This window comes from Bombus fervidus, chromosome 12 (genome assembly GCF_041682495.2).
Source record: "Bombus fervidus isolate BK054 chromosome 12, iyBomFerv1, whole genome shotgun sequence".
Lineage (NCBI taxonomy): Eukaryota > Metazoa > Arthropoda > Insecta > Hymenoptera > Apidae > Bombus > Bombus fervidus.
The window spans coordinates 6,728,926-6,740,435 of NC_091528.1; the positions used below are offsets into that span (position 1 = coordinate 6,728,926).

Here is an 11,510-nt window from a genome sequence, read left to right on the forward strand (position 1 = left end):
AATAATTATTTCCTTTGTTTAAATATACTATAGCTCACATATACTGTACCAAAAATTGTTCCAATGAAAACTATGATATTATGTCGCTTGCATTGAAAAGCTAACCATAGTCGTTATACTTGTGAATTTGTAAATTGTATACAGTTGTACAAGTGTAGTTCTTGTATGCAAACTTATTTGATTCAAAGAGAAAAGTTGTTATTTTTCATTTAGTAAGAGAAATTTATTCTGCTTCTATTTATATTTTATAATTTAAAAGTATATTTAACAACTTCATACAATCTGATTATATCACGTATACTTTATTGTGACATTTGACAATAGTTTGATAATACATTTGATAATAGTCCAAGTATTATATGTTTATTATAAGTATTTATAAAAAATGGCATTATAAAGAGTAATTATTAATATAACGATATATAATGTTTATTTTGTTATCTATTTATTATTAAAAAAATAACGAATATTTATGGCTTTAGCCGTATAACCTCTCAAAGTAGTTTATTAATCACTTGGATATCACGTGGATATTATTCCAATTAATCAATTCAAACACAATTAATTTGTAGAATTTTCAATGGCCCATGATAAAAAAGCTGTAAGACGAAGTCGATCACGTGAACGAGATCGCGAACGTGAAAGAGAGCGAGAACGTCGAGATAGAAGACGTTCAAGAAGTAGATCAAAGGATCGGAAAAAAGATAGGAAACGTTCAAGATCGCGTGAAAGATCAAGGGAAAGGGATAGATCACGTGAAAAAGATAGAGATAGATCAAGGGAACGGCGAGAATTTAAAGACAAATCAAAGGATGACAAAAAGCGTAAACCAAGCCCTATATTTGTCATAGAAGACGAAAATAAGAAAGAGAACAAAACTGAACCAAAGAAAGAGGAGGAGGAAACTGATGAAAAACCAAAGCTTCCTCCAAAGAAAGAACCATTAAGTTTAGAAGAATTATTAGCTAAGAAAAAGGCAGAAGAAGAAGCACGTGCTAAACCAAAGTTTCTAACTAAAGAAGAACGTGCTGCTCTAGCATTACAAAAACGACAAGAAGAAGTTGAAGCAATAAGAAAACAACAGGAGGATATACGTAAATCTTTTCATAGCGAAAATGTTGGGAAAGATAGGGAGTGGGATGAGAGAGACAGGTATATATATATATATAATATTTATTTATATAAATTAAATACATAAAATAACAATTTATATTTCATTACAACTTTTCAAACAGACGTAGAGATGGTCAACGTACAAGAGAGGATGAAATTAAAGACAAGGATAAAGAGAAAGAAGTAGAAGCTATTAAGGAACGTTATTTAGGATTAGTGAAGAAAAAACGACGTGTTAGAAGATTAAATGACAGAAAATTTGTATTTGACTGGGATACCTCAGAAGACACATCTGTTGACTATAATAGTATATACAAGGAGAGGCATCAGGTACAATTTTTTGGTAGAGGGAATCTTGCTGGAATAGATATTAAAGCACAAAAACGAGATCAAAGTAAATTTTATGGAGAATTACTAGAAAAACGAAGAACAGAAGCTGAAAAGGAACAGGAAAAGTATGTATCCTTTCTTAAAAGTATAATTTATTCATGTAAAAATATACAATTTTTTCATGAATTTATATCTTCTTTTCTAGAATGCGATTAAAGAAAGTGAAGAGAAAAGAAGAGAAGCAAAAGTGGGATGACAGACATTGGTCAGAGAAAGCTCTTCATGAAATGACAGAAAGAGATTGGCGTATATTTAGAGAGGATTATAATATTACAATAAAAGGAGGACGTATACCTGATCCAATTAGATCATGGAAAGAATCAGGATTTCCAAAAGAAATTCTTGATATCATTGATAAAGTGGGATATAAAGATTTAACACCTATACAGAGACAAGCTATTCCCATAGGACTTCAGAATCGCGATATTATTGGAGTTGCTGAAACTGGATCTGGAAAAACGCTAGCATTTTTAATTCCATTACTGTTATGGATTACTAGTTTACCAAAAATTGAAAGATTAGAAGAAGCAGATCAAGGTCCTTACAGTATAATTTTAGCACCAACTCGGTACGTTTATTATCTATATTTTTAATCCTTTTAATTTACCAGTAAGTATTCTATAAATTACATTTTTCCAGTGAGTTGGCTCAACAAATTGAAGAAGAGACTAATAAATTTGGACAACCATTGGGTATAAGAACAGTTGTAGTTGTAGGTGGTCTCTCAAGAGAAGAACAAGGATTCAGGTTGAGAATGGGATGCGAGGTACTATTTATATATATTTATAATGTAAAAAACCATTTCCTACATCTTAAATTAACTTCTACTATTACAGATTGTTATAGCCACACCAGGACGATTAATTGATGTATTAGAAAATCGATACTTAGTTTTAAATCAGTGTACTTATATTGTACTAGATGAAGCTGATAGAATGATAGATATGGGTTTTGAGCCAGGTATGTTCTTCAAACTACTAATTCATCTTGTGTATAAGGTAAGTAAATATTAATTATCAAAATCATCAATTTTTAGATGTCCAAAAAATTCTGGAATATATGCCAGTTACAAATCTAAAACCAGACAACGAAGACGCTGAAAATGAAGAAAAACTTTTAGCTAATTACAATACAAAGAAAAAATATAGACAAGTAAGAAATAATATCTAATATTACATTTTATCTAAATCCAAATATATATAATGAACAAAATTTATTGTCTTTCTAGACTGTTATGTTTACAGCAACAATGCCACCTGCAGTAGAACGATTAGCTAGAACGTATTTAAGGCGACCTGCTGTTGTATACATAGGCAGCGTAGGAAAACCGACAGAAAGAACAGAACAAATTGTACATATAATGGGTGAAGCTGATAAGCGCAAGAAATTAATGGAAATACTTAGCAGAGGAGTTGAACCACCAGTCATCATATTCGTTAATCAAAAGAAGGGAGCTGATGTTCTTGCAAGAGGTTTAGAGAAATTGGGCGTATGTTTGAGTTTTAAATATTTTATACTATCCTAAATTCAGCAAGAACATATGCTATTTGTATTGTAAAACTCGACATTTGGTACAATATTTTATTTCATTTTTCAGTATAATGCTTGCACTCTTCATGGTGGTAAAGGACAAGAACAAAGAGAGTATGCACTTGCTTCTCTGAAAAGTGGTAGTAAAGATATTTTGGTTGCCACTGATGTGGCAGGCCGTGGTATTGATATTAAAGATGTGTCTATGGTCATTAATTATGATATGGCTAAGACTATAGAAGGTAAATATACATTATTAAAAGAAATGGAATTGTGTGGACAGAAATATATGTTACTTTTCACGTGTTTGTAGACTACACGCATCGTATTGGTAGAACTGGACGTGCTGGAAAAGCTGGTCTTGCCATTTCATTCTGTACCAAAGACGACAGTCATCTGTTCTACGATCTGAAGCAAACTATTCTTGCAAGTCCTATATCTACTTGTCCACCTGAATTACTAAATCATCCAGATGCTCAACATAAACCTGGAACTGTGGTTACAAAAAAACGTCGGGAAGAGAAAATATTTGCCTAAAAAGAAAAAGAATTTATTTATAAGTATTTGTTTACAACTATCATGTACGTTTATTTCTTATACGCAAGTACATATTTTTCCATAGAAAATAAGTAGAATATGGACGAAGTATATATGTAACAGAAAAATAAATAAATAAAAATACAAATAAATACATTTTAAGAAAATAATTTTTGTTATTATTACTAATCAGTTTATGTAAACTAAAAAGTTGTTAAAGTGTATATTTTAGGATAACAATCAAAAAATAGGTATCTTCAACTATCGTTTCGAAAAAATGAATATATTTATATATTTATATATTTACATGTATTGTACTGTTAGATAATTTAAAAAATATACATGTTTTCATTTATTTAGAGTCGTTAAATTAATTCATTTTCTTGAATGAAATTATTAATCAAATAACTATAGTCAAGGAAGCGGGGCAGGTGGAGGAGTATAGTCTCCATCGACTTTACACTCTTCATCCCAATTATCTGGAATCATTGGTTTTAAAATCTGTACGAACTTTTCAAGAGGACATACTGTTGTACATCCAGGAACATTCAGAGGATATGGTTTATGTTCAGTGCTATTTTTTAAAAACATCTAAAAAGATAGATAGAATGTAAACCAGTAATAAAAATGACTTTTACATTTAAGATTTGTTATGCTATAATTTACCTGAACATTCCATTCACCGTTTCTTTCATGCAGCTCAATCATTACCATAATATTATAATGTGGCATTTGATTGTTCCATACATGCATAAGATCCATTAAAGTTACAATAGTACTGTCATGACCAACATACATAAACATTTTTCTTTCTTCAGGTTCCAAAATATTATTTTTTTTCGCTAACATATCGGTAACAATCTTTTTTAGAAAAGGTCCTCCTTTAAGTTTCTTAAGATCATCATTATACACATTAAGTTGAAAATCGTATAATGTAAGTGGTATTAGTTTATCAGGATAATAATTTTTAGTCCACTTGGGAAGAGTCAAGTTCATATGTTTCTAAAGCAATCAATTTGCGTTATTAATACAATTTTTATAACGTATAATTTCCCATTTTTGTTAGAAAATCAATACAAACCTCTGCTGTTAAAGTTGCATAAAGTGAACTCACATCACCAGGAGTTGAAATCACCATACCCGTTAAATTCGTTAATTCTTCGTAGAGTTGTTTATTTTCTTCTTGAATTCGTTGAACTTCTGACAAGTTCGTAATTGTATGTCGTAATTTAGTATATTTTGGACATGTATCCCATATTAACATTAACTAAAAATATAAAATTATATAAAATATATAATTATTTAAATATTTAAATAAAATGTGTACCCTATCTTCCGAACGTGGTTGGTAAAATAAGGTAACAGGTTGCCAAGCTAAATCACATTTAAAAGACTGTTTCTCAGTTGGTTTCCACAAAGCTGCTGCTTCTAACATAGCAGACATTTTTGTACGGTCAACAGCAGTGGATTGCAAGTAAAATATGTTAGGGTTATAAGCTGGACCCAAAAAATTATTGTACTGTTTCCTTAAGAAAACACCTTGATTGTATTGATTTCTTCTTCCTTCCTATACACAATTACTTATGTTAATAATAAAAATGTTGATATAATAATAGAAATCGTATAAAGCATTACATTTGTTAATTGACCCCAACCATAAGGCTCCATGGAATCATTTATATAAGGATCATTTGGATAAGTATCTTGTGGTGCTCTGTCTCCGTGCCTCATTACCTGAAAGTTTATTGCCATAGTCAGAAATTTTATATCTCTTTCATTGATTATGTGATAACATTAATCAAATTGCAAACAGGTTTGGCTTAAATATGGAAGAAAAAAGAAATGTTCTTTTTTCATTTGATCTTTTTATATTTACCACTGTTACTAGTCGAAGGGTATCACTTTCAATGTCTTTATTATCTTCATCATTACTTGTCTCAACGTTTTCAACTGGTGTAGGCAATTCTAGAAGATAAGAACATACGATACTTTAAATTATTATTTCAAGGACATTCTGAAACTAAACACTTAAACATTAGAAATAGTCACAATTGCAGAAATATCGATAAATTGCAATATTTTTCGTGTTTCTTGTCACGTTTAAAGAGAAACACATATTCGTTCACAATTTGATACGCGATATTTGGAAATTTACGAAATATGATTCGCATAGGTATAAAAAAAAGATTACCTAAAGTTAAGCAGATAACACTCAGGAAAAGAAAGAGTTTAAAAACAATCATTATCGAATTATAATTTTTTCCCAAGATTTCTATTGACACCTGAACTTCCACGAGCTATCCTGTAAACAGAACGAAAGCATACTGCTGCTTAAACAAGTGTCAGCAGATGAATCCTATATCCCCACCATGTAAAAATCGGTATTATAAAGTATAATGTTACTTGCAATAGATCTATGTTGTATACTCAAATGTTCAACATTTATTTCATTCATATTAACTATACTATATAAGTGTAGAATATTCCCCGCACGTACTTCAGATTCTTCACGTATCGTTATCATTTCGTAAAATCTAAAAAAAAGGCATAAATTAGTAATATGTTAAGAGAAAATCCTACAATTATTTTTTAATAAACTAAATATTTTTGGTGAAATTACGAATACGAAGTATTGTTTTCACTAATTTACTTTAATGAAGTTTAGTCAGCGAATTTTTAATCTCGTTTGAATTTTTTACAAATAATACATACATTTGAAGGAAGTACAAAGAAAACTGTGCGTTGTTATGCAATAAGCACATTGACTTGCAATAATTTCTATTGTCATGTTATACTATCTTATTCTTGAATTTTATGTTTTATAAAGAACATGTATTAATAAAAATATATTGTAATATATCCTTGAAAGTGAATAGTATGAAATTAGAACAGTTTAAGAATATTAGAATATATTATTCTATTGTATGAATTGCATCGAAGCGTTGGAGTAAAAGGTGTAGTTTTCGGGTGCTGTGGATTTAATCTTACTAAATAATAAATTAAAAAGTAATTGCATAAAAAAGAACAAATCCAATACTCGAAACCGGTGCTAACCCGTTTTTAATGAAATGCAAATCATAGTGTCATTATGGTAAACTGTTAAACACTGCTGGCTATAAGAAAATATTTTAAAAAACATTTTATACATAATAGAATCGATACTCAAACATGCGAAAAAAAACATCATTGTCAAATTTATTAGAAAAGTATGCGGATAATGTTAATAATTGTATTGTAACAATTGTATTGTATAATTGATAATTAATGATAGCAGATACTTATGTAATGCTTGATTAGCAATTGTCACTTTCACCTTGATCGTTAATGTTTGAGAAAACGAAACAAAGAAAGAGATATGTTAATCAGAATATTCCTTTAAAGTTTAAATACATTTTCAAAGAAAATGAAAGTTCAAAGACTGAAGGAGATAAATTAAAATCGTTATAAAAGGAGTACTGATCGAAAAATTATATTTTTGAAATTTTGTTCATTGGAGTATTTGGAGTATTGGAGTATTCATTGGAGTTTATTGGAGTATTATTATATCAACATATGTAAGAAAACGAAAAATACATTAATGCGAGGATATAACAAATGTTAAAGAAATCATTGCATTTGAATCCGAGAGACCTTGCCTACTCTCATTTTAGCGGAATTTGTCTACTACATCAGTCTCTTGTCATTTTTTATTGTCAAGGCAACGACATAATCAACCAGGATATTCATTCGTTTTACCGAAATATCTTCCAACCGCGTTATCCTCTGAACAAGTTTTTATAGGCATCTACGAGGATTGATTTCCTTCAGCGCGATCCGAAAATTCTTAATCGCTAAGTAGAAACCTTTAAAATCAAAGTTACGTATGCAAGCGTCTTCGTGAAGTTAAGAATCATCAGAAACGTCGAAGACGTGATCTCACTGAAAGGACCTGGACCTGTAGATACGAAAACCGCTTCAGCCGTGGATCGCATAAACGAGGGTAGTCAAACGGCGGTGTCGAAACCCCGGAAATCCCGTCGCAAGAAGCCAAAAAACGCTACAGCCAATTCCAAGGTCTTTTTTTAAACTTTTGATCTACTATATTCTAATCTTCAATTCTTAAATTATTTGTTGATCGAGTTCATTCCCGTTAACTTCTTTCGATACATATAATACGAACGATATATTACAATACGATAAAAAAATTTGTTTCTCAATATAACATTTATAGAAATCGTTAATGGAGTTGAAGAATCTATCTTCCTTTCATTTTTTATTAATTAATATTTAGATGATTTTTATTATATCATGTTAAAGGCAAAAGCTATGTCAACTCCTTGCGGCGAATATCGAAAGGAGATCCAAAAGTGTAATGTCCAAGCTGGAACACAAGTGATAAATCAACAACCATGTTCCATACCAACAATTCAAAATCAAACTACCTCGGCGGCACCGATGCGACCTAGATCTGTCTATACGGCGCATAGTTATCATGCACAGACAGATGAAACTAATTTCCAGGTACTTTACATAATAATTAGCGTGGTTACTAATCATTAAAGATAATTTTCATTCTTTAAAATAATTCATCTTTCTTCTTTAGCGATACAGTGAATTTCCCAAGTACTTTGAAGCACCACCGTCGGAGCAATGGGGTGGATTAGCCGGTACAACGGCATTTTCTAATTCAACAGCACTTTGGCGACAACCACGAAATTCTAAAACCATTGCACCATATTATGAAGAGACATGTCTCTACGCAGAAAACTGGAGAGAACATGATACCGATGCTGCTATTGTAGCTACACCGCATGGAACAATTTCATTGAGACTTCACAACAGAATTCGGGTTGATATGACAATCGATCGTGCAGTTAGAGTAATTAATTTTAAGGTATCTTCTTTTTTCTATTTTATAACAAAATTCCTGTTTCAAGCAAATCTGAATACCATAATTAAACTATCTGTGTAAAAACAACATAATACGAGTTCATAGCAATGCAGTAACACAAACGGAAAGCAATCTCTAATACCTACATGATTATTATCTGAATTGCATTTATCGTCAGCGTAGAATAATATTGTACTATCGTTGAGCGGTTCTGGAGCGGCTGCGGCATTACTCCATCCAAATGGAAGAATATATCAGTATGGATCAAGAGTTGAAATCCTGGCCCATGACGCCCATGGCAATAACAAGTCAGTGGTATCTGTAGCATTATTAAAGTATCATTAACAAGTATTATTATCCTTCATCAGATACGCGAAGATGTGGTATAAAGGGGTGAGCTTCACTTCAGAGCAGTGTGCTCTAGTTTATTTAGTTGATACGGCGGGGACAAGAACAACTACGGATTCATTTTCAGATATGGGTCAGGTATGGAAAACAGATATTGTATAAACTGTATAACTGTACTAAAAGGAAATGTTTAACTTTTAGGACTTTTCCCTTAGTGTTTTTTACTCTCGTTCTCGACATGGTGCAGCATGCTTACAAGAAGCTGCAGCAGCTTTAAGTGCTGCTCAATACTGGTTAACTAATGAGGGTGTAGAAAATTGGATCATTAATAATGTTAGAGTTTCACAAACACCTGATGGTCTTGTCAGGTAATTTTATTCATGAAAATTGTAAGAAAAAGTAATTTATACAATAGCGCATAAGTCAATAAGCACATAAATCTTTATTTATTAGGATTGCACGAAATAGTAACAAATACCAATTACGAACATCTCCTAGTAATGGAACAGCTTCATTAACAACACCATTTTTACATTGTACGGCATCTCTTGGTCAAACTTCCCATCTTTTCGTGCGTCGTGGTGAGCGACGTATGCATTATGATGGAACTAGTTTTATTGTACGAAACGCGGGTCACAGTGCTGGATTCGATGATAACAATCAATTGAAAGTTTATTAAGAAAATTTGACATGAACTTATTACCGTAAGCTTTAGAAATGTTTATTGGCGGCAATAATACCACTTACATTCAGTATATAGATTTAATTTTAATGCCGTAAATATACATAAAGCTACATGAAAATGAAAAGTTACATCTTTGAAAATTAATCTCTGATAAAGTAACTTCTTCACGAAATCTATAATACATTTTACTCAGTTTTTAAGTTTAGAAATTTAATCCATTTTAAAGACGTTTAGCCATTTAATTGAATTGTCTTTACTTAAAGTCTGTGCAAAACACAGTTACAGTAAGGTAGAGTACAATATATTCTACAAAAAGTTTTCTTAAAATTTAGAATGATTGATATTTCCACTGACTTGTTCCTTGTACTTATTTTGTATACTTCCCAATAAAAAACAATTTATCAAATATCATTTAGTTGTTATGCTTTTTACATAAATTATGAACATGCGCATACTGCATTCCATACTATTATAAAATAATACACTTACGTATGAAAAATGTATACTTCATATCTTCTTCTCTTCTTTGCTGTTATGAATCTATTGGTAACTCAGAATATGAATCATCACTTTCTAATACTTCATCTTCTTCAGATCCACTTTCAGGTTCAATACCATCAATTAATGGTCGCATTTTGCGTTTGGCAGGCCCTCTTCTAGAATATTGAAACATGATATAATACAATTTAATAAATATGCAATAAATGTATTATTTGTACAACAAATGTACATACAATTGAAATTTTGTATGCTCGTTTGAAGATTGTCCTTTTAAAGTAGAACAAGATGGTTTTTCAAAATCAATTGTATTTTTCTGTTGATCCCTTCTCTGTTCTTCAAACTCTTGAATATCATTAATGATTTCCTGTGCTATATTTGAATTGAATAATTTTAAACTAGCATTTGATAGATTTATTAATTTTGATGCTTCTTTCTTCTGTTCATAAGCTTTACTAAGTTCATTAATTTTTGACAATATTTGATTCTTGTCACTTAAATCTTTTAGTGTTGGCAATATAGAATATGGATTAAAACACTGTGAATTCTTTACAATATATGGTTTTTCCATACCATACTAGAAATACAAAATTATATATAATATATACATATAATTCACAAGCACTATTTATATATATTTAAGAGTTTTCATCAAATTTACCTCTGAATCAAAAAGACAGAAATGAAATGCATTACTTGCAATTAGTTTACACAATATATAATTAGCATCTAAATGTTCTGCTTCTTTTATTTCTGCATGAAGTTCCAGAATACTTTTCCAATCATCTAGTTTAATTTTAATTCTAAATTGATCTATTGGCATTTTGAAGTATACTCCATATAAAAGATATAATCCTCCAATACGTTCTTTAAAACGAGGGGGTAGAAGAATAAATTGTTTACATATATGTAATGCTTCTTCGCAAAATTCTAATAGCTCCAAAAAGGATGGACGGCCCCTAGAAATATAAAGAAAAGATTTATACAATTTTAAACAATTATCATTTACTTCAATGATTCAAAATGCATGTTCGAAATAAAATTATAACAAAAATAACCATAACAATCACATTTAGTGAGATTTTAACCTCAACTTACACAAAGATCAGTGAAAACTTCATTTCTTTCCAGATATCGCAAAAAGTTTCAAATCTAATGTTATCTGCACGTTCAAAACGAGTAATTAATTGTTCGCAGTCTTCTTTGAAGCCGTTCATAAACAATGATTTGTTTGTTGCCATTTCATATCTTGGTAACACAGCTATTATTATATTTAATGAGTACGACAATAAAAGGAATATTTTCTTAAAGACTATAAATTATTATTTTAACTTTCTTTGATACGAACTTCAACTTGTTTGCATTTGAAAACACTTCATCAACATACAGTATTACTTCAAGTTATGTGTGATCGAAGATTTTACCTTGCATTATGACCGCTGCTATTGCCTCCATTTCTTGGAACTGCCTTCATATACATATATACATGCATGAATACTAACATAGTACGCACCCTTGCACTATGACTTATGACCAGTT

The 11,510-nt window shown here is 30.6% G+C and overlaps 4 protein-coding genes across 12 annotated transcripts; 2 read left to right on the forward strand and 2 right to left on the reverse strand.

The window, feature by feature from the left end:
* Positions 1-83: 83 nt before the first annotated feature.
* LOC139993214 (probable ATP-dependent RNA helicase DDX23) lies at positions 84-4,214 on the forward strand. 2 transcript variants are annotated; one of them, XM_072014722.1, is made up of 11 exons: positions 84-212; positions 573-1,152; positions 1,236-1,568; positions 1,649-2,071; positions 2,143-2,269; positions 2,340-2,463; positions 2,540-2,655; positions 2,732-2,992; positions 3,101-3,275; positions 3,347-3,593; positions 3,990-4,214. In XM_072014722.1, exons 2-10 carry the CDS (start codon positions 581-583, stop codon positions 3,568-3,570), a joined length of 2,355 nt encoding a protein of 784 aa, XP_071870823.1. In that variant the 5' UTR covers positions 84-212; positions 573-580; the 3' UTR covers positions 3,571-3,593; positions 3,990-4,214. The 2 variants fall into 2 exon arrangements, with proteins under 2 accessions (XP_071870823.1, XP_071870824.1); XM_072014723.1 differs by lacking the exon at positions 84-212 and having other exon boundaries at positions 357-1,152.
* LOC139993236 (prostatic acid phosphatase) lies at positions 1,300-6,042 on the reverse strand. Its single transcript, XM_072014777.1, has 7 exons — positions 5,762-6,042; positions 5,447-5,535; positions 5,206-5,304; positions 4,898-5,137; positions 4,652-4,837; positions 4,237-4,572; positions 1,300-4,161 (listed from the first exon to the last, which is right to left on the reverse strand). Exons 1-7 carry the CDS (start codon positions 5,811-5,813, stop codon positions 3,985-3,987), a joined length of 1,179 nt encoding a protein of 392 aa, XP_071870878.1. The 5' UTR covers positions 5,814-6,042; the 3' UTR covers positions 1,300-3,984.
* A 1,059-nt stretch (positions 6,043-7,101) lies between these two features.
* On the forward strand, positions 7,102-9,879 carry Fest (wurstfest). Its single transcript, XM_072014778.1, has 7 exons — positions 7,102-7,623; positions 7,867-8,070; positions 8,153-8,443; positions 8,624-8,748; positions 8,809-8,926; positions 8,990-9,156; positions 9,242-9,879. Exons 2-7 carry the CDS (start codon positions 7,876-7,878, stop codon positions 9,465-9,467), a joined length of 1,122 nt encoding a protein of 373 aa, XP_071870879.1. The 5' UTR covers positions 7,102-7,623; positions 7,867-7,875; the 3' UTR covers positions 9,468-9,879.
* On the reverse strand, positions 8,433-11,437 carry Pbp45 (proximal sequence element A Pbp45). Of its 8 annotated transcripts, none has more exons than XM_072014787.1 (7): positions 11,396-11,437; positions 11,070-11,232; positions 10,633-10,930; positions 10,208-10,548; positions 9,963-10,129; positions 8,587-8,759; positions 8,433-8,513 (listed from the first exon to the last, which is right to left on the reverse strand). In XM_072014787.1, the coding sequence occupies exons 1-5, from the start codon at positions 11,424-11,426 to the stop codon at positions 10,006-10,008; spliced, it is 957 nt and encodes a 318-aa protein (XP_071870888.1). In that variant the 5' UTR covers positions 11,427-11,437; the 3' UTR covers positions 8,433-8,513; positions 8,587-8,759; positions 9,963-10,005. The 8 variants fall into 8 exon arrangements, with proteins under 8 accessions (XP_071870888.1, XP_071870887.1, XP_071870889.1 ...); XM_072014786.1 differs by having other exon boundaries at positions 8,587-9,852; XM_072014788.1 differs by having other exon boundaries at positions 8,587-10,126.
* Between the last annotated feature and the right edge of the window lie 73 nt (positions 11,438-11,510).

Excerpts from the sequence above, each read along its gene's own strand:
- LOC139993214 (XM_072014722.1), top strand. The coding sequence starts at position 581 with ATGGCCCATGATAAAAAAGCTGTAAGACGAAGTCGATCACGTGAACGA. Across the intron at positions 2,270-2,339 it reads GGTTGAGAATGGGATGCGAG|ATTGTTATAGCCACACCAGG; the intron begins GTACTATTTATA and ends CTACTATTACAG. Across the intron at positions 2,656-2,731 it reads CAAAGAAAAAATATAGACAA|ACTGTTATGTTTACAGCAAC; the intron begins GTAAGAAATAAT and ends TTGTCTTTCTAG.
- LOC139993236 (XM_072014777.1), bottom strand. The coding sequence starts at position 5,813 with ATGATTGTTTTTAAACTCTTTCTTTTCCTGAGTGTTATCTGCTTAACT. Across the intron at positions 4,838-4,897 it reads AACCACGTTCGGAAGATAGG|TTAATGTTAATATGGGATAC; the intron begins GTACACATTTTA and ends TTATATTTTTAG. Across the intron at positions 4,573-4,651 it reads ATGCAACTTTAACAGCAGAG|AAACATATGAACTTGACTCT; the intron begins GTTTGTATTGAT and ends TGATTGCTTTAG.
- Fest (XM_072014778.1), top strand. The coding sequence starts at position 7,876 with ATGTCAACTCCTTGCGGCGAATATCGAAAGGAGATCCAAAAGTGTAAT. Across the intron at positions 8,071-8,152 it reads CAGATGAAACTAATTTCCAG|CGATACAGTGAATTTCCCAA; the intron begins GTACTTTACATA and ends TTTCTTCTTTAG. Across the intron at positions 8,444-8,623 it reads TTAGAGTAATTAATTTTAAG|AATAATATTGTACTATCGTT; the intron begins GTATCTTCTTTT and ends TCGTCAGCGTAG.
- Pbp45 (XM_072014787.1), bottom strand. The coding sequence starts at position 11,426 with ATGGAGGCAATAGCAGCGGTCATAATGCAAG. Across the intron at positions 11,233-11,395 it reads AGCAGCGGTCATAATGCAAG|CTGTGTTACCAAGATATGAA; the intron begins GTAAAATCTTCG and ends ATATAATAATAG. Across the intron at positions 10,549-10,632 it reads TCTGTCTTTTTGATTCAGAG|TATGGTATGGAAAAACCATA; the intron begins GTAAATTTGATG and ends TTGTATTTCTAG.